Source organism: Dunckerocampus dactyliophorus, chromosome 12, assembly GCF_027744805.1.
Source record: "Dunckerocampus dactyliophorus isolate RoL2022-P2 chromosome 12, RoL_Ddac_1.1, whole genome shotgun sequence".
NCBI lineage: Eukaryota > Metazoa > Chordata > Actinopteri > Syngnathiformes > Syngnathidae > Dunckerocampus > Dunckerocampus dactyliophorus.
The window spans coordinates 6,508,483-6,531,971 of NC_072830.1; the positions used below are offsets into that span (position 1 = coordinate 6,508,483).

General features: G+C 43.8%; 1 protein-coding gene across 2 annotated transcripts; it reads left to right on the top strand.

The window, feature by feature from the left end:
* Nucleotides 1-4,690: 4,690 nt before the first annotated feature.
* gpr4 (G protein-coupled receptor 4) lies at nt 4,691-23,042 on the top strand. Of its 2 annotated transcripts, XM_054794404.1 has the most exons (4): nt 4,691-4,836; nt 19,047-19,652; nt 20,575-20,839; nt 21,065-23,042. In XM_054794404.1, the coding sequence occupies exons 2-4, from the start codon at nt 19,524-19,526 to the stop codon at nt 21,778-21,780; spliced, it is 1,110 nt and encodes a 369-aa protein (XP_054650379.1). In that variant the 5' UTR covers nt 4,691-4,836; nt 19,047-19,523; the 3' UTR covers nt 21,781-23,042. The 2 variants fall into 2 exon arrangements, with proteins under 2 accessions (XP_054650379.1, XP_054650380.1); XM_054794405.1 differs by lacking the exons at nt 4,691-4,836; nt 19,047-19,652 and adding an exon at nt 20,092-20,406.
* Nucleotides 23,043-23,489: the final 447 nt, after the last annotated feature.

A 23,489-nucleotide genomic window follows, 5' to 3' on the forward strand; every position in this document is an offset into this window, starting at 1 on the left:
CACATAAGGATTGTGGATGATGGGCAAAATTCCCAAAAAAAGTGTTTTTCCTTTAAAGACGGTAAGTTCAAGTCCATCTAAACGTCACTAGGGGGCAGTAGGGACTTGGCTTGGGAGACCAGAAGGTGTCAGGCTGTCAACCAACTAATCAGCACAAACATGGAATGTGGAATCAGGATGCTGGTTTGCTTGCTGAGTGCTGCCGGAGTGCACCACAGCAAGGCACCAAACAGCAGCCTTTGTTTCTGTTTCACACCATCCCTTCCGTGAAGCAGTTTTGACTTTCAACTTGTTCTCATTTCAAAACAATCTCAATCTCAAACCATTGGAAATCATGTTCAGTCAATTCGTCTGTGCCATTGTCAAGCGGTGGCTGTCATAAAAGCTTCCTGAAGTGTACGGACAATGTTTTAAGTCACATTTTAACATTCTTAGCTATCAGACAAGTGTAAAAAGCCGTTAAGCGCTAAAATAAATAGTGGAACTACTCACCCTTTGAAGACACCAGACAGATACCTCAGGGAGAGGTAACAGGAAGGTGTTTGCAGATGAATACCGTCACCGAGTGGTCGTTTTGGAGGTGATTAAAAGGTGTGTCATTGTTTTGTTGGTATGTACTGTGTAAGTCAGGGCTGTCCAAACTTCTTCCACCAAGGCCCGCATTCACAAAAAACAAAGGATGCGGCGGCCACTTTGGTATTTATAATTTTGTAAAAATGCTAAAAATAACCAAAGGACAAAGCTTTGTGTTATTATTCATTCTTAGTATCAACATTTCAGCTTTTTCTCGTTACATTATGCCTTTTTGCTCTATTTTACGTTCAATTATATTTCAACAACGGGACGAGGAACGCAAATGATCCCCAGGCCGCACTTTGGACACACCTGGTGTAAGTAGTTGTATATACAACATTAGCATCTGCTTGCTAAAAGTCCTGTGTGTCAATAATTGCTATTTAATTCATTACGTTTGCTGAGTCGTAGTATGTTCTATATCCAGTTCTATGGTTATCGTCACACTTTCCCTCTTTACCATCACTGCTGCCCCTATGTGGGGGCTTCATACAAAAAACAGCAAAAGAAAAAGCAAGACCGCTGCAATTCTCACAACACAGTGGTTTGAACGGCAGGTTTGGTTTGACTTCTGAGACATTTTGGCGGAGCTCCAAGTTGTACCTCTGCATGTTAACATGTAAAAAAAAGTGACAGAAGTAAACAGGCATTAAAATAAAACTTGCAATTTTTCTGCATTCAATAATTGTTTTAAGATGAATACAATATATCCATCCATCCATCCATCTTCTACCGCTTATCCGAGATCGAGTCGCGGGGGCAACAGCCTAAGCAGGGAGGCCCAGATTTTCCTCTCCCCAGCCACTTCGTCCAGCTCTTCCTGGCGGATCCCGAGGCGTTCCCAGGCCAGTTGGGAAACATAGTCTCTCCAACGTGTCCTGGGTCTTCCCCGAGGCCTTTTACCGGTCGGACTTGCCCTGAACACCTCCCCAGGGAGGCGTCCGGGAGGCATCCTGACCAGATGCCCAAACCACCTCATCTGGCTCCTCTCAATGCGGAGGAGCAGCGGTTCTACTCGGAGTCTCTCCCGGATGACAGTGCTTCTCACCCTATCTCTAAGGGAGAGCCCAGCCACCCTACGGAGAAAACTCATTTCGGCCGCTTGTACCCGCGATCTTGTCCTTTCGGTCATTACCCAAAGCTCATGACCATAGGTGAGGGTAGGAACGTAGATCGACCAGTAAATTGAGAGCTTTGCCTTTTGGCTTAGCTCTCTCTTCACCACAACAGACCGATCAGACGCCGCACCAAATGAATACAATATAAAATGTGATTATTTATTTCTGTATGCAGTGTACCTTGCGGTGAACGATATTCAGTGAATACTAATACATATTAGGTAAGTATATCAGTCATATATATGAATAGATTTTTCTTGTATTTCTGGTAGAATTGTAAAAAATGGTGCGTTAACTAATTTATTTAATCAATTTGATTGCTTTTTTTTTTTAGCATAATTAAGGCATAGGCATCATGGCATCATGGCCGCCGTTATGACGACAGACGGCGGACGGTGTCACTCTCCACAGAATCACACACAGTGCCGCTCTTTTATAACTTTATTCTGGCCTGAACACATCAACAGCAGTGCAATTCTAACACCATATACTGCACGTACCTCCAACGCACAACCACGTCTCTAATCCTTTCAGTCTCTCAACTACACTTCCTCATTCCTCACTAGATGGCAGCGAGATGCATTCAGGGACACTCTGAACATCACCCAAACGTCTTTATTATGCGTGTATGTGTGGTCTAAATAAGCAGAAAGACAAAGAAAAACAGCAAGTGGATATTCTTATCACTCACTTTGTAACTTTTAATGCGGAAGTACAATTTTCTGCGTTTAAGTATACTCGGAAATCCCAGAAAATAAACTCAAAACATGTGAATTCAATTTAAGTTATGTGGCGTCTGAACACAACCTGTCATTGCTAATAATAACATGGTTAAGGTGTCATTCATATTTTCTTCTACTATAAAGAAACTAGTGTTAGCTCAATAGTTTCAGACATACGTGCTATCTTTTAAGCTTGATTTAAATTCTCTGCTAATTTGGAGCTGTTAATACATACAAATTAGGGACGCTCTGATCTGGGTGTTATGCTGCCGATTCCAATACCGATCATCAAGGACTGAAATCGGCAGATATGATCACATGGATTGATTATACATTTTTTAGTGCTTTTGGCCAGAGGGGCCATATAAAGGGGAAAACTCAGGACAATTCCAAGGTCCCTTGACTGCCAGGGGGCCCTATTGCTAATAAAATTACTAATTAATTAACGGGGCTAATTAATTAACATGTTTTTTTTCATGGCACCCAGAATTCCTGGCTGCACCGCAGCTACTGGCTATATGATATGAAAAATGGAACCATAAAATAACCTTAATTTAGACACAAATATATTTTACTTTCTGAAGACGACTCATGAAACTTCCAGACGCCTTCTTTAAGGAGACTTTGGTGAACCGCCACCGCTGAGAAAGGCTGATCTCGTCCGCTGAATTCAATTAGGTATTTTTTGGGTTATTACGTAGCTTTTAGCCGTGAGCTGTCGTTGAGCCTCCAAAACTCACCATACTCTGTCAAGTGTTGTTCTTCAAACGCCGTATTAAAGCTTTTTACCCCCGCAAGATAGTTTTGGTGGCATGTGTTAGCAGTTAGGTTCCGCACGGCAGACATGATTGCTTTTGTTTTGAGGGAAAGTTGGAGGACGACTGCCCAAGACAGTTAGAGCAAGACACTACACTGCACGAACGGGTCGCTGCGGGCTAGCCACAGGTGATCGGCTTTTGTGATCGGCGTTGAAAGGCATTTATCAGAGTATGCCGATGACGTGATTTTTTTTTACGGAAATCGTACGATACTGATCGGTGGCTGATCTATCGGAGCATCCCTAATACAAATACATACTGCTCAAAAAATAAAAGGAACACTAAAATAACACATCCTAGATCTGAATGAATGAAATATTCTTATTAAATACTTTTTTCTTTACATAGTTGAATGTGCCGACAACAAAATCACACAAAAAATTCCATCCATCCATTTTCTATGCTGCTTCTCATCATTAGGGTCGTGGGGGCATGCTGGAGCCTATCCCAGCTGACTTATTTTTTGTATTTATTATTTGCATTTATTTATGTGTTGAGGGTGTCTTGCTGTCCACTTGTTGTCTATTCCATTTGCTCAACAGCATGTGGAATTGATTGTCAATCTGTGTTGATTTCGAAGTGGACAGTTTGAGTTCACAGAAGTGTGATTGACATTGTGATTGATTAAGTGTCCCCTTTTATTTTTTTGAGCAGTGTATATAATCCTGTCCTGTCTTTTACCTTTCTTTCAGCAAAATACAGTCAAAATTTGCATATTTCAGACGTAGTTGCAAATGGTCATTAATCATGATTAATTCATTTGAAAACTGTGATTAATCATTGGACAGCCCTAATTTCTGCATCTTGATGCGTTTGTTGCATCAACCCTCTTCTGCATTTTACATAAGAGTAGTGTATTACTTTCAGTATCTTCAAAGTGACTATGTTACCAGAGCCACCTCAAAATATTAATTAAACACTCAATTTCTACCTTTAAAAACACCATAACTTCATCAATCCAATTATAATAAAACACATTGCTAGGTCTCAGGAGGTGAAGGCAGAGCAGCACATCATGTGACAAGTGTGCGGCCCACTGAGGACAGCACAACTCATTGAACTTGAAGCCGCCACATTCCTTCCTACACATCGTTTGGATTAAAACGCATTCGCCTCAAACTTTGATCAAGTGTTGTTTACGATGAGAAGACTCAAGTTGACTTCAAGCTTGATGAACGAGCTCTGCGCTGCACACAGTTTACTGCTGCCACGTACTAACCCTAATCCTAACGCTAACCCTAACCCTAACCTTAACCCTAACCCGCCATTCAACTGCTCCTCAGCACTGATGATGCATGAAGGCTTCATGCTGCAAAGAGAAGAAGACAAAGGAGCGTCCACATGCACTGAGAGCACTGAAACAGGAAGTGTAGAGCACCAGTCTATCAGCAGCTGGAACACGCCTCCTCCCTCCATCCTCACCCCTGCCCTCCCCCCTCCTTCTCCTGTCTCAGTGTGCCTCAGCTTGCTGTCGCCGTGGATGTTAGTCAAGCAGATCTCAGCCTCTTCGTTCCTGTTTGGACAAAATAACACTGTGACTTTTATTCCTCTGCTGGATTTGAGTTGTTTTTGTTTGTTTGTGTGGAGGTGAGCAACAAACTCAATGTGAGTATAAACCTTTTTTCATTTGTCTCTTTCTTATTTGCCTAATATGTGTGACATCACTGTGACAATGACACATATGAACAAGTTGTAGATATTCGAGGTTTTCCCTAGAACAAAAAAAAAACCTGGCTGACAAATCACCTTTGTGTTAAGCAACAAGACACCGTGATGGCAGTTAATGATCTGCGGAGCTCCCACTCAGTCACTTTGTCCCTCAGCGTCCTGTCCACGCTAATGTACCACATAGTTGTAATTATAGGACTCAGGTTTGCTGTTTGTGCCTTTTCCCACCCAAATCATAAAAGACAAATGTCAAAGTAACACAAATGCAAGCTTAACCCCTGACAATAACCTTAACCTAACCCAAACCTACCAATAACCCCCTGAAACTTCTGGTAACCCAAGTCTATCTGCTGATTCAAACCCAACCCCAACCCTATCCCTAATCCAAACACAGCCCCAAATCTACCCCTAACCCCTAATCCAAACACAACCATAACCCCTAAACCCAAACAAAATGCTCAACCGAAACCTAAACAAAAAAAAACAAGCCTAACCCTAACTCAACCCCAACCCAATTCTAACCCTAATCCAAACGCAACCCTAAATCTAACACTATGCTGAATCCAAAGCCACGTCCAAACCTAACCCTTACCCTTAAATCCAAACATAAACCTAAACATATCCCTAAACCCTAATCCAAACGGTTTGGACCAAACCCAAGCCAAAATCTATCCCTAGCCCCTCAATCCAAACCCAAACCACCACTATCCCTAATCCTTACCCAAACACAACCCTAATCTTTAACCCAACCCTAAACCCAGAAACCATCGTCCAGTACCGTTACCAAATCCTAGTCCGAACACAAACTCAAGCCCTGAAACTAACCTTCAGCCTAACCCTAACATAAGCACTAATCCAAACACACACCCAAGCCTGCTTCTTCTATACGGTATTTGTTTAACTGGCAGCTCCTTGTGTGTGCTTAGAGGACGATGGCGTGTGTTTGCCATTGCGATGCACGATTGTGTTCTGTTTGTGTTCATGATGCGCTATGTCGGAGAGCAACATGGGTGTTGAAAGCCAGCGTAGAGGACACCGTGGTGGCAGTGAGAGTCACGTTAATGAAGTGACGTCTGCTTGAAGGATCACTTCCTGCCAAAGAGTCTTTGGCAAGAACGTTGGGAAGATGACTTTTGTTTGCTTGACTGAGCTCCGTCCGGGGCTGCATACACGTGGTTGACAGCGTTAAAGCGAGTAGTCTTGGAATCTCCATCCTGCTGCACAAATGTTTCCCAACGCTCCAGACAATCAACAATGGATCCAAAGTCCTCCTCCAGAATTCCTGCTCATTGTGAAAATCATTGGACTGTTTCTTCTCCTCATCTTTGTCCTCAACGCGGTCTTTTTCTTGCTCTTTCATTCATCCCCCCCAAAACACACTTGTTAGAATGTCATGTTAAATGTTAAATGAAGAACATATTGCACTATTCGGACGTGAAACCCCAAATTCAACCTCGGAATGATCCAAAAGTCCACCTAGAATCCAGAATGCCGTCCTGTCTGTGGTTGCATGCCTTTCAGAAGGTTAATAGTGAAGATGAAAATGCTAAAATGTTCCTTCCAACATGACCTGACGTAGTCTAGTTCTTGATCAGATGATAAGGTTCCTCTGTCGAAGTCCAGAAGATGGTTTGTGAAACATTAGCCGTGACCTTGAAGCCAGACAGACGTCTGCGGTCCACTGAGGGCTTTTTGCTAAATTTAACCTGCAGCGTCCTTATCAAACGAACCTTCAGAAGCAGACATGCAGAAGAGCACGAGAGAAAACTCAAACATCATCAGCGCTTTAGCCAAACAAAACGCAGAGAGTGAGGGAATGGCACCAAGAACGTCTGCGTCACGTCACCGCAGAAAGAATGGAGGACTTTGCATGAAAATGGACAGGAAGTCAGCAGGTCTGCGACTCTTGATTATTTTAGAAAAACAGAAGAGCTGACGTGGTGTTGCAGAGAGCTGATAAAGAAAATATCACAGACAGAGAGAGCAAGATAATGGACGTTTTGGTTGAGAGGAGGATGTAGAGTCGACATTGTGCCCTCGGAGGACGAGCTCTGAGCTGCACTTAAGAGCTGCTGTGCTTCACTAATAATGGTGATTAAGAACAGCTGATGAGGGTCAACACCCTGGACACTGGTCACATGACGCTGTCTTCTTTGTCCTTTGTCTTTTTATGGACTGTGACGACCTCCGGCAAATGGAGAAAAAACACAAATAATGCCCTAAAAATGCCTATTTTTGATACTCTGCACCAGGGGTGTCCAAGCTTTTTCCAGCGAGGGCCAAATACTGAAAAATGAAAGGATGCAAGGGCCACTTTGATATTTTGTAAAGCAACACATGTACTGTAGATATGCTAAGAAGTTATATATCCAGTATTTCAAGAAAAAACTGCATCTCAGCTTTGTGATATAGGTGAAAAAGCCTATTATCAGTATCAATTTCGCTCTTTGCTGGGTTTTGTTTCTTAGACAATCTTGGATAATGTCCTATTTGTAATATTATGACTTTATTCCCGTAATGTCACTTTTTCCACCAAACTAATGTCCCAAAAATTCATTCATTTTGTTTTGTTCGTTATAGCATGTTTTTTCTGTAATAGTTCAACCCTATACTACCAACATTACAGTATTTGTCTTCATATTACAAGTTTATTCCTGTAAAATTGCAAATTTTTTTCCCGTTAGAATACAGCTTTTTTCTCGTAACAGTTTGAATTTATTCTCGTAAAATTACTGGTATTTTTTTCCATTTCTGCTGTTTTTTTTTCCTAAAACTATTTCAACTTTTCTTTGTGAAATTTTCTCTTCTTAATTATGGCTTTATTCCCATAATATTTTCACATTACTCTCGAAACATGACAACTTTTTCCACAATTTAATTTTCCAAAAATTCCAACTTTATTTGTTGTTTTGTCTGTTTCTCATAATATTAAGACTTAAAAAAATCAAGTCCTGTGTCTTTAATATTTCAACTTTATGCGACTAGAATGACGTCATTTTTCCTCTTAATATTACAACATTATTTTCTTAAAATTGCAACTTTTTCTCCTTAACTTTACAACTTTTTTCTCTTCCTATTTTGACTTTATTCTTGTAAAATTATTGCTGATTTTTCCATTTTTTTTTGTTTTTTGTTAAATAATATTTTTAGCCAATAAAAAAAAACAACCACGGGCCGAACTTTGGACACCCCTGCTCGAAACTCAGCAAAATGCCTCCCACAGATACATTCAATTTTACACATAAGAAACAAACATTATAAAATTATAAGGTATACGTACAGTACTGTGCTTATAAAACGTGGCGTGGGTGATATTGCACATTTTCTTGTTGATCCCATACCGTACACAGCCAGTATTGCCAATACGGATACTTTTTACTTGAAAATTTTCAAGATCATTGTGCTTATAATCTCTTGATCATGACATCTCGCTTGTTGTTGATGTTCACCGATTGCGTGACATTCGCCGACCCTTTTACAAGCCGTCAGGATCAGATCTGATTTGAATAGATTGCTTTCCGATAAGCAGTTTCTTTTTAGATGTCTCCTTCATTTGCAACCATCTTTCGTTTTCTCTTCCGTCTCTCTCTGGTGATCAATAATACTGTCCTGCTTCTCATCTTCTCATGGCCACTAAACAACCTGACAAGCATCTCAGGTTTAAGCGTTCTCATATTTCCTCTTTGTAATGTTTTATTTGCTGCTTTGAATCCCCTCACGTTACAACCGTTTGACAAATGGACGTGCTGTGGACAGTTTGATGACGTTCTAACGAATGCTTTTATTGGATGTGATTTATTTAGAGTAGCGTGTGGGTAAGATGTTTCGAGCAGGCGGGGATGCTGGTAAATGTAAAGTTTCTAAATGTTTTAAGTTCTCTGCGGCTTGCCACCCAATCACATAAAAACAATATGAAATATTTACTGCAAGTGATTAGAGTTGGCCGATACTGCAAATTTTGGTATTGATTCAATATCATGTGAATACGGGGCCAGTAGTTCCGATTCTGATGCTTTTTACTTGACGTTTTTTTAAGATTTTTGTGAATTTGCCTTTCATTTGTTGATCGTGATTATAATCAGAATTTAAAAAACTGGGGAAAGATCAAATGTTTTTAATCAATAAACTTATTTGTGAACAATATAACAAAATATAAATATAACAATATAAGACAACAAAATAATACAATTATTCTCTTTGATTACATACAATTACCGTATTTGAGTAAAATAAAGTCAATAGTGTCAGGGTTCGGCACAGGGCCGGAACTTGGATCCCAGGATGCGTGAGCCGATGGTTTGGTGTAATAATATTTATTACACAAAAGAGTATAAAACACAAACAGACGATGCAAAAGTACAAACAACTTCAAGTGCAAGTAAAAATCACCTGGAGGTACACGGGGAAAAATATTAAAATAAACAAAAGGAGCTACCGAAAAAGGAGTGGTAGAACGGCAACACTGTAGCCTAGGCTAGCAAGACAGCAAAAATACCGGGCAGGCTGGAAACAAAGGACAAACACACCGCAGGAGGCAAGTGTGGCAAAAAACAGAAAACGCAGCTCAAGGCTGGAGAGGAATGCTGAGTGAAGCAACAGGTAGCGGACACTGTGGAGTAGAGCCGGAGTTGACGGGTTGTTGGCAACAATCCGGCAGCGACCATGCAGGAGCTTGCTGCTTAAGACAGGAGCTCCTGATGGGATGCAGGTGTGTTAATTAGGTCCTCCCGCGGCAGAGGAGGTGCACCGCAACAGAGAGCAGAGAAAGGGCGACAGAGCAGTGCACAGAACCTAACAAATGGTACAAAATAACTAAACAAAAGCAACACAGTGGTACCTTGGTTATTGTTTAATTCCACTTGTTTGTTCCAAAAGGTCCGACAAAAAAGTAAAAGTGCAAAAACCAAGCCAATTTTCCCCATAGGAAATAATGTAAATCCAGTTAACCCATTCCATGCACCCACAAATATTTTAAAAAACACATTTATAGAGAATACTTATAGTTTTATATACAGAAAACAATGTAAAATTATTATAAATGAGGAAAGGATGGCACTTATTGATGATGCCGATTTCCCGTACATCCTGGCAAGATGGAATTCAATTGTGTTTCTCGCAGTCTTTTCAAATTGCTGGCACATGCAACTTTCTTTGGCCCCGTGTCGGGTTATTTAGAAGTCTCACTCAATAAAAAACAGTGAGTCGGCAATGCCTAGGACGCTTGGTTTTGGCACTCGATTTTGCGGAACAATACAGTACAGAGCACACAAACTAGTTTATTATGTGCAATATTGTGCGAGACGGTGCATGATCGCTGTTTCCAAAAATTTTGACAAATGAATGAATCATCCGAAAACTGTGGCGTACAAAAATTGAGGTTTGACTGTATTGGCTCTCATTCAAATCCTCGAATCAAGGTCCTCTGAATGAGACTTGATAGCGCTAGCTGTCAAGCTAAAAACCTGAACTATCAACTAGACATCCAGAGTGACTCTTACAGTATCAGGGAGTGAGGTTTACCAACATACATCCGCAAAGCCACACTTGGCTGGCACTTGCTACGTATGTAACAATATGTAACAAGTGCCAAAATATCAGTCTCCTCGATCTTGTATTGAGCCAATACTGATACTACTGGTGAGTTTATGCCAGTGCCAATCAAGTAAATCACCCATTTATGATTTCAGAAATGTGAAAGTCCAGAGGTGGGAGAAAGTCAGTGTTTTGTCTCAAGTAAGTCTCAAGTCTTTAATCCTGTTAGGAATGGAATATTTTCCATTCTGTTATGAACAAGCGCAAATATGTTGCAGTGCTTATCCAAAACAGAGTGGAAAATATCCCATTCCTGACAACTCCAAGTCTCGAGACAAGTCTCAAGCAAAGACGTGCAAGTCAAAGTCAGGTCTCAAGTCAAGGCAAGACAGGTGGAGTGCTTGAAATTTGAGTCCTTACAAGTCATAAGCTCTGTTAAGACTGTTAAGTCTCCAGCAGTCTGGTGCTCACAGAGATGTAAGCCACACCCTTGTTTGTTAATAGATGCATTCAATGAGGCAGATTCTGTGGGAAAATTTGGTGTCTCCCTGGAAATGACTAAATAACGCCCATGTTACCTCTGTGGCGTCCCACAGGGAACCCTTCTCAGACCTCATTATACATGAAAAACATGTATTATTAATACTAAAGTTTGTGTCTTCTGGCCCACACGACAATACTTACATTGTCACATTTCTACGTGAAGCGTAAATCAAATTCCCCCCCACACACTATCATCTAACCAAGTTCAGGTATCACTGCTGTATCGTCTGCCTGTGGTTGGGTTGGACCGCATCTTTGTCGTGCACTGTGGCAGGAAATTGAAGAAACGAAAGAGGAAAGGGAGACAGCGTGTCACTCAACACTTCAACCACAACACACGCGGCCAATCAGACAAGAAGAGGCAAAACAGGAAGTGACACAGGAAGCACCCGCGTACTGGCACCACTAATCCAACATAATGATGCATTCAGGAGCTCACCTGTTTAACTCAAAATGCTCATTAAAAATCACACACACAAGCAAATCGCTATAGTAAATCACTATAGTATTCATTATGCTGTATTGTGAACTGAACTAAAATAACTACAAGAAAATGATCCTTATGATTGCTAATGTTGCCTTTACATTTTCTTGCAAACGAGCATGTGTGAGAAGACTGAATGTTGTGTATCAACATATTGCGTAACCTTTCCTTCAGGTTCACGTCTTTGTTTCAGGCGTGGCTGCTACGACGCCATCACATTAGCCTTCACATCTACTGTACGTGTTTGTGTGTGTGCGAGTGTGTGTGTGTGTGTGTGTGTGTGTGCAGCCACTCGAGTTACCTCCTATCTGTTAACACACATTGTCTCCCTCTCTCGCTCGCTCTCTCTCACACACATACACACACGAACATGAGCAGGGAGTGAAGGTTTTCTTCAGTGAAAGTGCTATCATCACATGCTAACCTCTACTGGAAGAGACTAAAAATACACACTTGTTAGTCATGTGACCAAGGGTATCATCAGTGTTGTGTACTGAGTGGCTGCATATACAGTGGTGTGAAAAAGTGTTTGCCCCCTTCCTGGTTTTATGTTTTTTTGTGTGTTTGTCACACTTAAATGTTTCAGATCATCAAACAAATTTAAATAGTAGTCAAAGATAACACAACTGAACACAAAATGCAGTTTTTAAATGAAACTTTTGATTATTAAAGGAGAAAAAAATCCAAACCTACATGGTCCTGTGTGAAAAAGTGATTGCCCCCTACACCTAATACATGGTTGGGCCATGCTTAGCAGCAACAACTGCAGTCAAGTATTTACGGTAACTTGCAATGAGTCTCTGTGGAGGAATTTTCATCTCTGCAGAATTGTTGTAATTCAGCCACACTGGAGGGTTTTCCAGCATGAAGCGCCTTTTTAATGGGATAGTTTGGATTTTTTGACATGAAGTTGTACAGTACTACATCCCCATCAGCATTGTAGCCCATTGACAGCGACTTACCACCAACTTGGTCTCCTAAGTCCAGTTCTGGTCAGATTTCTGTGATGAAAAACGTAGTTCCGCTTAGTTGCTGGGGACAAACATGCAAAAATATAACAAATCAGGCAGGGGGCAAACACTTTTTCACACCACTGTATATGACTGTGCGTACGTGTGTGTGTGTGTGTTCCTGTAGGAGGCTGCTCTTGTCCTGAAACAAATCAGATGCTACAACAGAAATGAAAAGACCCTCTAGGGTGATATCATACATCATCTTGCACGAACACGGACACACACAGTTACGTGACGACAGCGAGATGAGATCAATAAAGCAGAGGGTGACGTGCGGATTTAATGAAGTCGTTAATTTTGGGGTCAAGCGCTGTGAGATGTAACGAGGCGACCGCTGGAGCGTGAAATGATCATCACCCTCAATTTACAACCAGCAGCCGAAGGACCGTTTCTTCTCCTCCTCCGTTCTTTCTTTCTTTTTTCTTTCTTTCTTTCTTTCTTTCTTTCTTTCTTTCTTTCTTTCTCAGCCTTTTTGGGAACATACGCCCTGTAGCCACTTCCTAATCTCGCTCGTCTAGTGATGTGGAAGTGTCATTCTGCAGATAGGCATTTGTGATGGGAAACCCGATTCATTTTACTGACTCGAATTCTTACGAGTCACACACTGAAGTGAATGGGGTAATCGATTCACTTGAGTCACCCGTCACAAAGTAAGAGGGTCCAGCCCTTCCCCCCGACGTGTCCTGCATTTAATCACTCCCTTGTCATGCTACCCGACTAATAGCAGGGGTGAATAAGTGAACAAGTCAACGTAGACGAGTATCCGTGAGTCCCGATTTAGTATAAAGTTTGTGAGCTTTAAACAATTTGTTCTTGATTTGCGCATCTCTAAGAGACGTGTTTGCCAGTTGGAGATACAGTCCCTCGTTCACGTGATATAGGATTCAACATTAATAAATTTAATATTTTTGTAGTTAGAGCATAGAAAACCTGTTTTTGACTTTCTAAACACAAATTTTAATATTAGAGCCCAGACATTAAACAACACGTCTATAGTCACCTTTACACTCCTATTATTCATTGTTTACAACACATTGACCCACCGTGGCGGGTCTAGCTAGCTCTAGGGACATGGAATGTCACCTCTCTGGTACGGAAAGAGCCTGAGCTGGTGCATGAGGTTGAGAAGTTCCGGCTAGATATAGTCGGACTCACCTCAACGCACAGCAAGGGCTCTGGAACCAGTCCTCTTGAGAGGGGTTGGACCTTGTTCCACTCTGGCGTTGCCAGCAGTGAGAGGCGACAGGCAGGGGTGGCAATTCTTGTTGCGCCCCGGCTTGTGGCCTGCATGTTGGAGTTTAACCCGGTAAACGAGACGGTAGTTTCCCTCCGCCTTTGAGTGGGGGGACGGGTCCTGACTGTTGTTTGTGCTTATGCGCCAAACAGCAGTTCAGAATACCCACCCTTTTTGGAGTCTCTAGAGGAAGTACTGGAGAGTGCTCCCTCAGGCGATTCCCTTGTTCTGCTGGGGGACTTCAATGCTCACGTTGGCAGCGACAGTGAGACCTGGAGAGGCGTGATTGGGAGGAACGGCCCCCCTGATCTGAACCCGAGCGGTGCTTTGTTATTGGACTTCTGTGCTCGTCAGGGATTGCTGAAAAGAAACACAATGTTCAAGCATGAGGGTGTCTACATGTGCACTTGGCACCAGGACACCCTAGGCCGCACTTCCATGATTGACTTTGTGGTCGTATCATCGGACTTATGTTTTGGACACTCGGGTGAAGAGAGGGGCGGAGCTGTCAACTGATCACCACCTGGTGGTAAGTTGGCTCCGATGGTGGGGGAGGATGCCGGTCAGACCTGGCAGGCCTAAACGTATTGTGAGGGTCTGCTGGGAACGACTGGCAGAGTCCCCTTTCAGAAGGAGTTTCAACTCCCACCTCCGGGAGAGCTTCTACCATGTTCCGAGGGAGATGGCGAACATTGAGTCTGAATGGGCCATGTTCTGTGCCTCTATTGTCGAGGCAGCTGATCGGAGCTATGGCCGTAAGGTGGTCGGTGCCTGTCGTGGCAGTAATCCCAGAACCCGTTGGTGGACACTAGTTGTGAGGGATGCCGTCAAGATGAAGAAGGAGTCCTATCGGGCCTTTTTGGCTCATGGGACTCCGGAAGCAGCAACAGGTATCGGCAGGCCAAGGGGTCTGCGGCTCTGGCAGTCGCTGGGGCAAAAACTCGGACATGAGAGGAGTTCGGAGAAGCCATGGAAAACGACCATTCTGCGTCTCGGGAAGCAGTGCACAGTCAACACCGTGTATGGTGGGGATGGTGTGCTGCTGACCTCGACTCGGGATGTTGTGGATTGGTGGAAAGAATACTTCGAAGACCTCCTCAATCCCACCGACACGTCTTCCGATGAGGAAGCAGAGCCTGGGGATTCCACAGTGGGCTCTCCTATCTCTGGGGCTGAGGTTGCTGAGGTTGTTAAAAAGCTCCTCGTTGGCAGGGCCCCGGGGGTGGATGAGATCTGCCCGGAGTTCCTTAAGGCCATGGATGCTGTAGGCATGTCTTGGTTGATACGACTTTGTATCATCGCGTGGACATCGGGGGCAGTACCTCTGGATTGGCAGACCGGGGTGGTGGTCCCCCTTTTTAAGAAAAGGGGACCGTAGGGTGTGTTCCAACTATCGTAGAATGATACTCCTCAACCTCCCTGGTAAGGTCTATTCAGGGGTTCTGCAGAGGAGGATCCACCGGATAGTTGAATCTCGGATTCAGGAGGAGCAGTGTGGTTTTCGTTCTGGTCGTGGAACTGTGGACCAGCTCTACACTCTCAGCAGGATCTTTGAAGATGCATGGGAGTTTGCCCTTTGTCACAATTCTGTTCATTATTTTTATGGACAGAATTTCTAGGCGCAGCCAGGGCGTTGAGGAGTTCCAGTTTGGTGGCTGCAGGATTGAGTCTCTGCTTTTTGCAGATGATGTGGTCCTGCTGGCTTCATCAAGCCGTGAACTTCAACTTTCACTGGATCGGTTTGCAGCCGAGTGTGAAGCGGCCGGGATGAAAATCAGCACCTCCAAGTCCGAGTCCATGGTTCTCGCCTGGAAAAGGGTGGAATGCCATCTCCGGGTCGGGGATAAGATCTTGCCCCAAGTGGAGGAGTTTAGGTACCTTGGGGTCTTGTTCACGAGTGAGGGAAGGATGGAACGTGAGATCGACAAGCAAATTGGTGCGGCGTCTGCAGTGATGCAGACTCTACATCGGTCTGTTGTGGTGAAGAGAGAGCTAAGCCAAAAGGCAAAGCTCTCAATTTACCGGTCGATCTACGTTCCTACCCTTACCTATGGTCATAAGCTTTGTGTAATGACCGAAAGGACAAGATCGCGGGTACAAGCGGCCGAAATGAGTTTTCTCCGTAGGGTGGCTGGGCTCTCCCTCAGACATAAGGTGAGAAGCACTGTCATCCGGGAGAGACTCCGAGTAGAACCGCTACTCCTCCGCATTGAGAGGAGCCAGAGGAGGTGGCTTGGGCATCTGGTCAAGATGCCTCCCGGACGCCTCCCTGGGGAGGTGTTCAGGGCAGGTCCGACCGGTAGAAGGCCTCGGGGAAGACCCAGGACACGTTGGAGAGACTATGTTTCCCAACTAGCCTGGGAACGCCTCGGGATCCGCCGAGAGGAGCTGGACGAAGTGGGAGAGGAAAATCTGGGCCTCCCTGCTTAGGCTGTTGCCACCGCGACCCGATCTCGGATAAGTGGTCGAAGATGGATGGATGGACAACACATTGAGCCACTCTTATGCTGCAGGGACTCGAGACGGCCACTAGCTAGCAAGCTAAAGAGCTAGCGAGCTAGCAAGCTAACCAGTTAGCCTTGGATTTATTTCTTCTAAACTTAAGAAACCAAAAACTTATCACTTCCACACGGAATGAGAGGAGAACTTTTTTCATTCTATCATGTAAGACATGCAATGACTGACTTCATGACTTCATCCATTGTTAAGGTAATGTCATGTAAGGTAATGTCTCAATGTTTTGTGTCATTACTGCCACCTAGTGACTGGAATACTACATATGACTTGGAAATCAATAACAATAACACACCATAGTCGACCATGAAACAGCCATCATTAATTAATTAATTAATTTCTGAAAAAAACGATGTGCGGAACGATAGTACATGTTGGTGTTGGAATTGCACTGCTGTTGATGTATTCAGACCAAAATAAAGTAATAAAAGAGGGTCAGATGGTGTATAACTCCATGGGGATGATATACTGTGCCTCAGTCTGCAGGTGTAACAGAGAGGTGTGGTTTGCCATGATGCTCATACGTTATGCAAAAAAAAAATGTAAGGAATGAATGAAATCCATTAGTTATTTTTGACAGCCCTATTTTTAATGTAACATTATGCTTATGAAAGTGCTTATGTTTTGGCGAGCTTATAGGATTGGTTTCATCAGTGGCTTTTGTGTATAAGAGCTCCACTTCCTGCATGGGCGTGCACGCAGGAAGTGACACACTGCAGTCCAGTGATGTCATTGTGTTTTCATTCCCAGTCTGAAATTCCAGAAATACTTGCAATGATTCATGCCAGCCAGCAGGAATGGAAGGAAGTTGTCCGGTGAAGTTGAAATCTCAACTTTATTTCAAGCACGAAGCAAAGCACTCCTCTATGAATTAATCATAAAGCATCGTGCCACTTATAAATATTAGTGTTATTGTTTGTCTGTTGGTAATGAGCATTAAGGAATGGCGGTGGGCGTTTGTTTGCGTGCGCGTGTGCACTCAACATGCTGTCAGTGTGGGCCTTGCACGCCCCCGCCAGCCACATTAGAGCAAAGTCAAATACTGCACACAGATGCACGCTTAAAGGAAAATTCTCCCACATAAACCACCTGCCATACAGCTGGCATGCATGATGCTTTGCTCTGATTGGCTACAATTAAGAGCACATCACTTTTGCGTTCAGGAGACCTCCTGATGGGTCACATGATCCGGCCCTTCCCCATACACACAGCGTTTTGGGGTGTAATGATGCTGTGAAAATATGATGCATTTGAAGGACTGCCTTCTCCCATATGTGGGCGTAGCCTCCTCGCTCCTATTAAGTCCACCTGTGCCGCCGAGACAGTACGAGTCTTTTATTCTTGCTTTCAAAAAGCTGCAGTGACACAATGAGACAGTCGGGCTCCTCTGTGGCTTGTTGAGTGACTTCCTGTTTGAGTTGTGTAACTTTGTCGGACTTCCTGTCTTTGTTGTGTTCTGCAGTCCAGTCAGCGTGAGCACCTGTGTCTGCTGGCTAGCGGCTGTTTATAGACGCATAGTTCACAGGCTCGGAGACCTTCCTAGAGTTTTCCTCGTTTCTTTGCTGCAACAGGGGAGCGGCAGCCATCTTTGTTGTCTCTTTCAGAAATGCTAAGGAGTGAAAGGTTTGGAATTGTCTTTAAAAAAACTATTACTACTTTCATCATTTGTTAAGCTCTGAGGATCAGAAATTTGCTGATTGTGCATTTGTGCGTGTGCACAACTCCCTTGACGTCCTTTGGCATCAGATCAGACTCAGATAAAACTGTACAGGTCGATGGAGAACGCCATTGTATACATTTTAGGGTCAATGTCCCATCCAGCCCTTTGGGGCCTTCCTGGCATGGGGGTGCCGTGGTAGCTCGGTTTTCGTTATTAATTCCTTTCAAAAGGTCAGACAAAAAACGAAATGTACAAAAACCGAGGCAATTTTTCCCATAGGAAATAAGGGAAATCCAATTAGTCCTTTCCAGAAACCCCAAAAAGAAGAGAATAAGAGAATAATTATAGTCTTAGTGCAGAAAACAATGTTAAATAACAAATGATGAATGAGTGGAACTATTGTTCATGCAGACTTCCAGTACATTCTGACGAGATCAAATTCAATAGTGTCTCTCACCTTCTTTATGAAATTGCTGGCACTCGCAACTTTCATTGGCCCCATGGTGGTCATTTAGCAGCCAACCACCACAAAAAATGCACGGACAGTGAGTCAGCAACACGAAGGGTGCTTTTTTTGGGCACTCGATTTTGCGGAACGATACAGTGCAGGATACACGGACCAGTTTGTTACGTGCAATATTGTAGGAAAACCGAGTCAAAATGTTACCAAAATGTTTTGACGCAAACCAAATCAAACAAAAACTGGACCGCACGAAAACTGAGGTTTTATTGTACTAAATTCTAAAGTACCAGGTCCAAACAAGTCCTGGGTTGGGTCATCCTTGCACACCAGTGATGTTGCCTAGATTTAGTTTGTCCAAACACAAGATCTGCTTGACCCCATAGCGGAAAAAATGGAAGATCTGGAATAAATGTCAAGGTGGTCCAGGATGGAACAAACAGCATGCTTTGGTCTCATGGAAGAACTTTTGTTCTGGTACATGCATGACGACTCAGGGAAGTGCTGTTGTGGTGTCCAATGAGATAAGGTGGTCCTCGCTTTTAAGGGGAAAGACTAGGAGGTAGAATTGGGGTTAACCCTAAGTCTTGTTCTGTCGTGTGACTGCTTCGAAATGACACAGGAGTGTATGATCACCTGCTGAATGGACGCGTGGATTCATGTTTTTATACAAAGTAATTTAGTGAGCGTACGTCTCTCTGTTACAGCTGTTCACAGGTGAAGTGGAGAAGAAGCTGTGAAGCTGTGGAAAGGAGTCAACAAGAGATTAACACTCACACAAACACTCACACAAACACACACACACACACATAGGCAGACCTCTCTGAAAGATTGATGAGGTCCTCTCAGGACCCGCAGGGCCTGCTCTGGAGTCGATAAGGCGGCTTCCATTTCACCTCCATTCATTCCTCCTCCTCTTTCAATTGGACGCTCCACAGGACGAGGGGTGTGGCTGCGAAGCGCCACGGCGGATGATGACAAATTTAGGGCCCTTGGCGGAGAAGGACGGGAATCAGGAGCCATGAAAGGCCGCAAGAAGGACGCCTCCCATTGGGTGTGTAGCTCCACGACGGAGAGCGGCGAGCCGTGGGACACCATGTTTTTGTTAAAGTGGCGGAGGAGCAGGGGTGCAGTGAAGCCACAGAGCTGAGAGTAGTTTAAAACACACACACACGTACAGGACAATGTGCAACATCTCCTTCTGCAATGTGGACAGCAAGGTGGACCAGTACTTCCAGCCAGCACTCTACATCATTGTCATCGTGCTGGGCCTCCCCACCAACTGCATGGCGTTGTGGGCTGCCTACATGCAGGTGAGGACACACCTGCAGTGTGCATGCCGGGCCACCGGGTGGTGCTATAACCATGTAGTACGGTCTTCTCAGAATGGCCAACAGATGATTGTACGGAAGTCTGTTTCCGCCACTCAAAGAAATAAAAAAATTCCAATGGTAAGTCATAATTATTAGATAAAAAAAGCAAAATTATAAAAGTTGAAATGATGAGAAAAAACGATATAAGATGATTTAAAAAAAAGATATAAGAAAGTCATAATTATGAGATGAAATGTCATAATTATTAGATAACAAGTCAAAATAATGAAATAAAAAGTCATAATTATGAGAGCCATCCATTCATTTTCTATGCCACTTATCCTCATTAGGGTCGCAGGGATATGCTGGAGCCTACCCCAGAAAAGTCGAAATTATGAGATACAAATTGCGCATGTGCCAAGTGTCATGTGACGAAGGCTCCAGTGAAGAAGGCGGCACATGCGCAGTTTATATCTCATAATTTCGAATACCCTTTTTAGCTCATAATTATGACATATTATCCCGTAATTTCAAATTTTTTACCTCATAATTATGGCTTTTTATTTTGTCATTTCGACTTTTTATCTGATAATTATGATTTACTATTGGGATTTTTTTTTCTTTCAGTGGCGAAACGGGCTTCCATAGGATTGAGTTAATGACGGATGAATGAATGTTGCTGAGCTACAGGACAACGTTGTCTTTAACTTCCTTTGAAGTCTCATTCCTAGTTTTTCGAAGTGAAGCATTGGAGGTGAGTTCATGCCAAGCAACATGGGCGGCAAGTGAAGGCAGAAGGCATCATTAAAATTGATGTGCAATGAACATTGTAGTCCCACACAGAAGCACCGCCCACTGCAGGAGGGGAATACTTGTGTCATCTTTCTCTTCTCCTTCTTCATCTTCTTTTACCTCCGTCCAGGTGCGCCAACGCAACGAGCTGGGCATCTACCTGATCAACCTGTCAGTGGCGGACCTGCTGTACATCAGCACACTTCCTCTGTGGATCGACTACTTCCTGCAGCGCGACGACTGGATCCACGGCCAGGAGAGCTGCAAGCTTTTTGGTTTCATCTTCTACACCAACATCTACGTCAGCATCGCCTTCCTCTGCTGCATCTCTCTGGACAGATACCTGGCTGTGGCCTACCCGATGAGGTTTGTCAAGGTGCGACGCATCAAAACAGGTATGTCCTTTTAAGAAGCTACAGCATTTATACACCTTGCTTTGTGCAGTGGCAGACAGAAAAGCCTTATATTCTCCAAAATGTCTTGCTAAGATAAAGAATTAAGATTCAGAGATGCAGGCCAACCTATCATTGACACTTTTGTCCATACATGTATACATCAAGGACAGGAGACAGGTGACCTATGAGTGAATGTCTTCTATCTGTCTTTGGCTCCCCCTGCAGCCATCTTGGTCAGCGCCACAGTCTGGATCATTGAGATCGTGGCCAACTCTGCGCCGTTGTTCCACGACGAGCTCTTCCAAGGTCGCTTCAACCACACCTTTTGCTTTGAAAAGTACCCCATGCAGGATTGGGTGGCCGGGATGAACCTCTACAGGACCTTCCTGGGCTTCCTGGCTCCTTGGACCGCCATGCTGGTGGCCTACCGCGGCATCCTGGTCGCCGTGCGCTGCAACGTGTCCACCGAGCAGCAGGAAAAGGCCAAAATCCAGCGGCTGGCGTTGAGTCTGATTCTGATTGTGCTGTTCTGTTTCGGCCCGTACCATGTTCTCCTCCTGGTGCGGAGCGTCATGTTTCTGAGGAAGCCGTGTGACTGCGGCTCAGAGGAGAGCTTGTTTGCAGCCTATCATGTTTCGCTGGCGCTCACCAGCCTCAACTGTGTCGCTGACCCCATTCTGTACTGCTTTGTCAACGAGGGGGCCAGGCACGACGTAGGCCGTGCTCTCTCGGCTTTGCTGTCTGCAGCGTGCCACAAGGGCGCCGGCTCCTCGCCGTCGCACGCCGACATGCTCAACGGCGCCTCTGTGACCGTGGAAACTCCCCTGGCTGCAAAGAAGCAGCCGTGCGTTTACGCGGATGGCGGCAAAACCAGTAGCTACAAGACAGAACTGGTGGCGCTGAAGGAGGAATGTCTACAGATGAGCATCCTCAGGAAGTAAAGCCGTGGAAGGTACCATAACAGACTTGGTAGTAGCAAGAAGAGGGCTTACGACATTTGTCTGGTCTTTATGCATGCATCCAATGAAGCCACGCCCACTTGCATGGAGAACTTGCTTTGAAGCGACTTGAAACTCTCTTTGCTTGTTTTGTCTGTTTAATTTTTTTTACAGAAACCACAAAGTCAAGTCTGTAAATTATTATTTGTTATGTTGAACCGAATAAATGATATCTGGCACAAGATGGCTTAAATGGCTGCGATCAAACGTCCAATCTACCACATAAACAGGGGAACCCACTTAAGTTGATCCCGCTTCTGTTGCCAAGCCGTCTATGTCCAACAACTCATCAAGTCCCCTATTATTATTATTAAAAAGTGTGGTTGTGTTTCTTGTTGTGACTTTTCATATAGAATTGTGTAGATGAACTGAATTTGGAGATGCATCTTGTCATTGGATATACAGTATGTTTATTTCTAATGTAACGTGCGTGACTCATGACAGCACAAGCACAGAGGCTGATGTACCAAAAGGTAAATGTTAATCACGTCTTCTGGCTACAGAAAACAAACATTTGCACATTTATCCCTCCCACCACTGTGACCAATGTGACCCAGAATCCATTTTTTCACATTATCGGATTGGTACGTTGCTAGTCGTGTTCTCATCCTGGCAGAGGAAGCTGCATCCAACACCCCTGCAAACTGCAAACGCGATAATAAACAAATCACATTATCACAAATGCCCTCTCCAGCTGCATCTATGAGTGTTTTCAAATGGTCTAACCCTCCAACCCCCCCATGGAGACGCAATCGTAATGGTTCCGGTCCATTCTAGCGTGTGAATTATGTTATGATGGAATAAAAACATGAACCCTGAGGCGTAAGAAGGACTACTTCCTGGGATGGACCCCGTGGTGATGAGCGAGCCGTGTCAATGTAAGGTCTGTAAATCGGACCGTTTGGACATTCAGTAGAGGACTTCCAGTGGGCCTCGCTGTATTCAGGATCGTTAGGATCCGAGCTGCATCAAATCACTTCTGTCACCTCTGTCTATTATCTGATCATATGTTAGATGAATTACGATTCTGGCGTTTCGTCATTTTGGCAAATACACTCTTCACTAATATGTCCTTTGTTTTGGTTTACAACCCTCTGTAGGAAAACTTTCTCACGGTACCCAGACGGGTCGGATACTGAGCAAACAAACTGCAGCAGTAAAGAATACAGTGGACGTGACTTTTCATGTTTATCTTACCCCCCGCAATATGGCCGCCTGCAGAGCATGGACGCCATGATGGGAAGGAGGTCAAATTACAACCAAACAATTGTTATCTAATCTCATCTAATTGTTATCTAATCTGAATGACCAACATGATAATGTCGCATATCCTGTGTTTAAAGCAAATGTGTGTCTCAAGGATTCACACAGTTTCATGTGGAATAAAGCAACGTTGCTGCTGGATGTTTAAATGTCTTTTAACTTCACGGTGAAAACAAACTGCGTTAATAACAGCAAGTCTGAACAAAATCTGCCCCAATGGCGCCATCTTGTGTCTGAGAACCATCACGACGCGTCCATCAACAAGAATAAACATTGTTCACTTTATTATATCACTGAATATGTCGATTAAAATTGAACATTACTATCGCCACTGAGCACTCACCTCTATATATTGGTTGTTCACAGTGACGAAAAAAACAACCTGAACT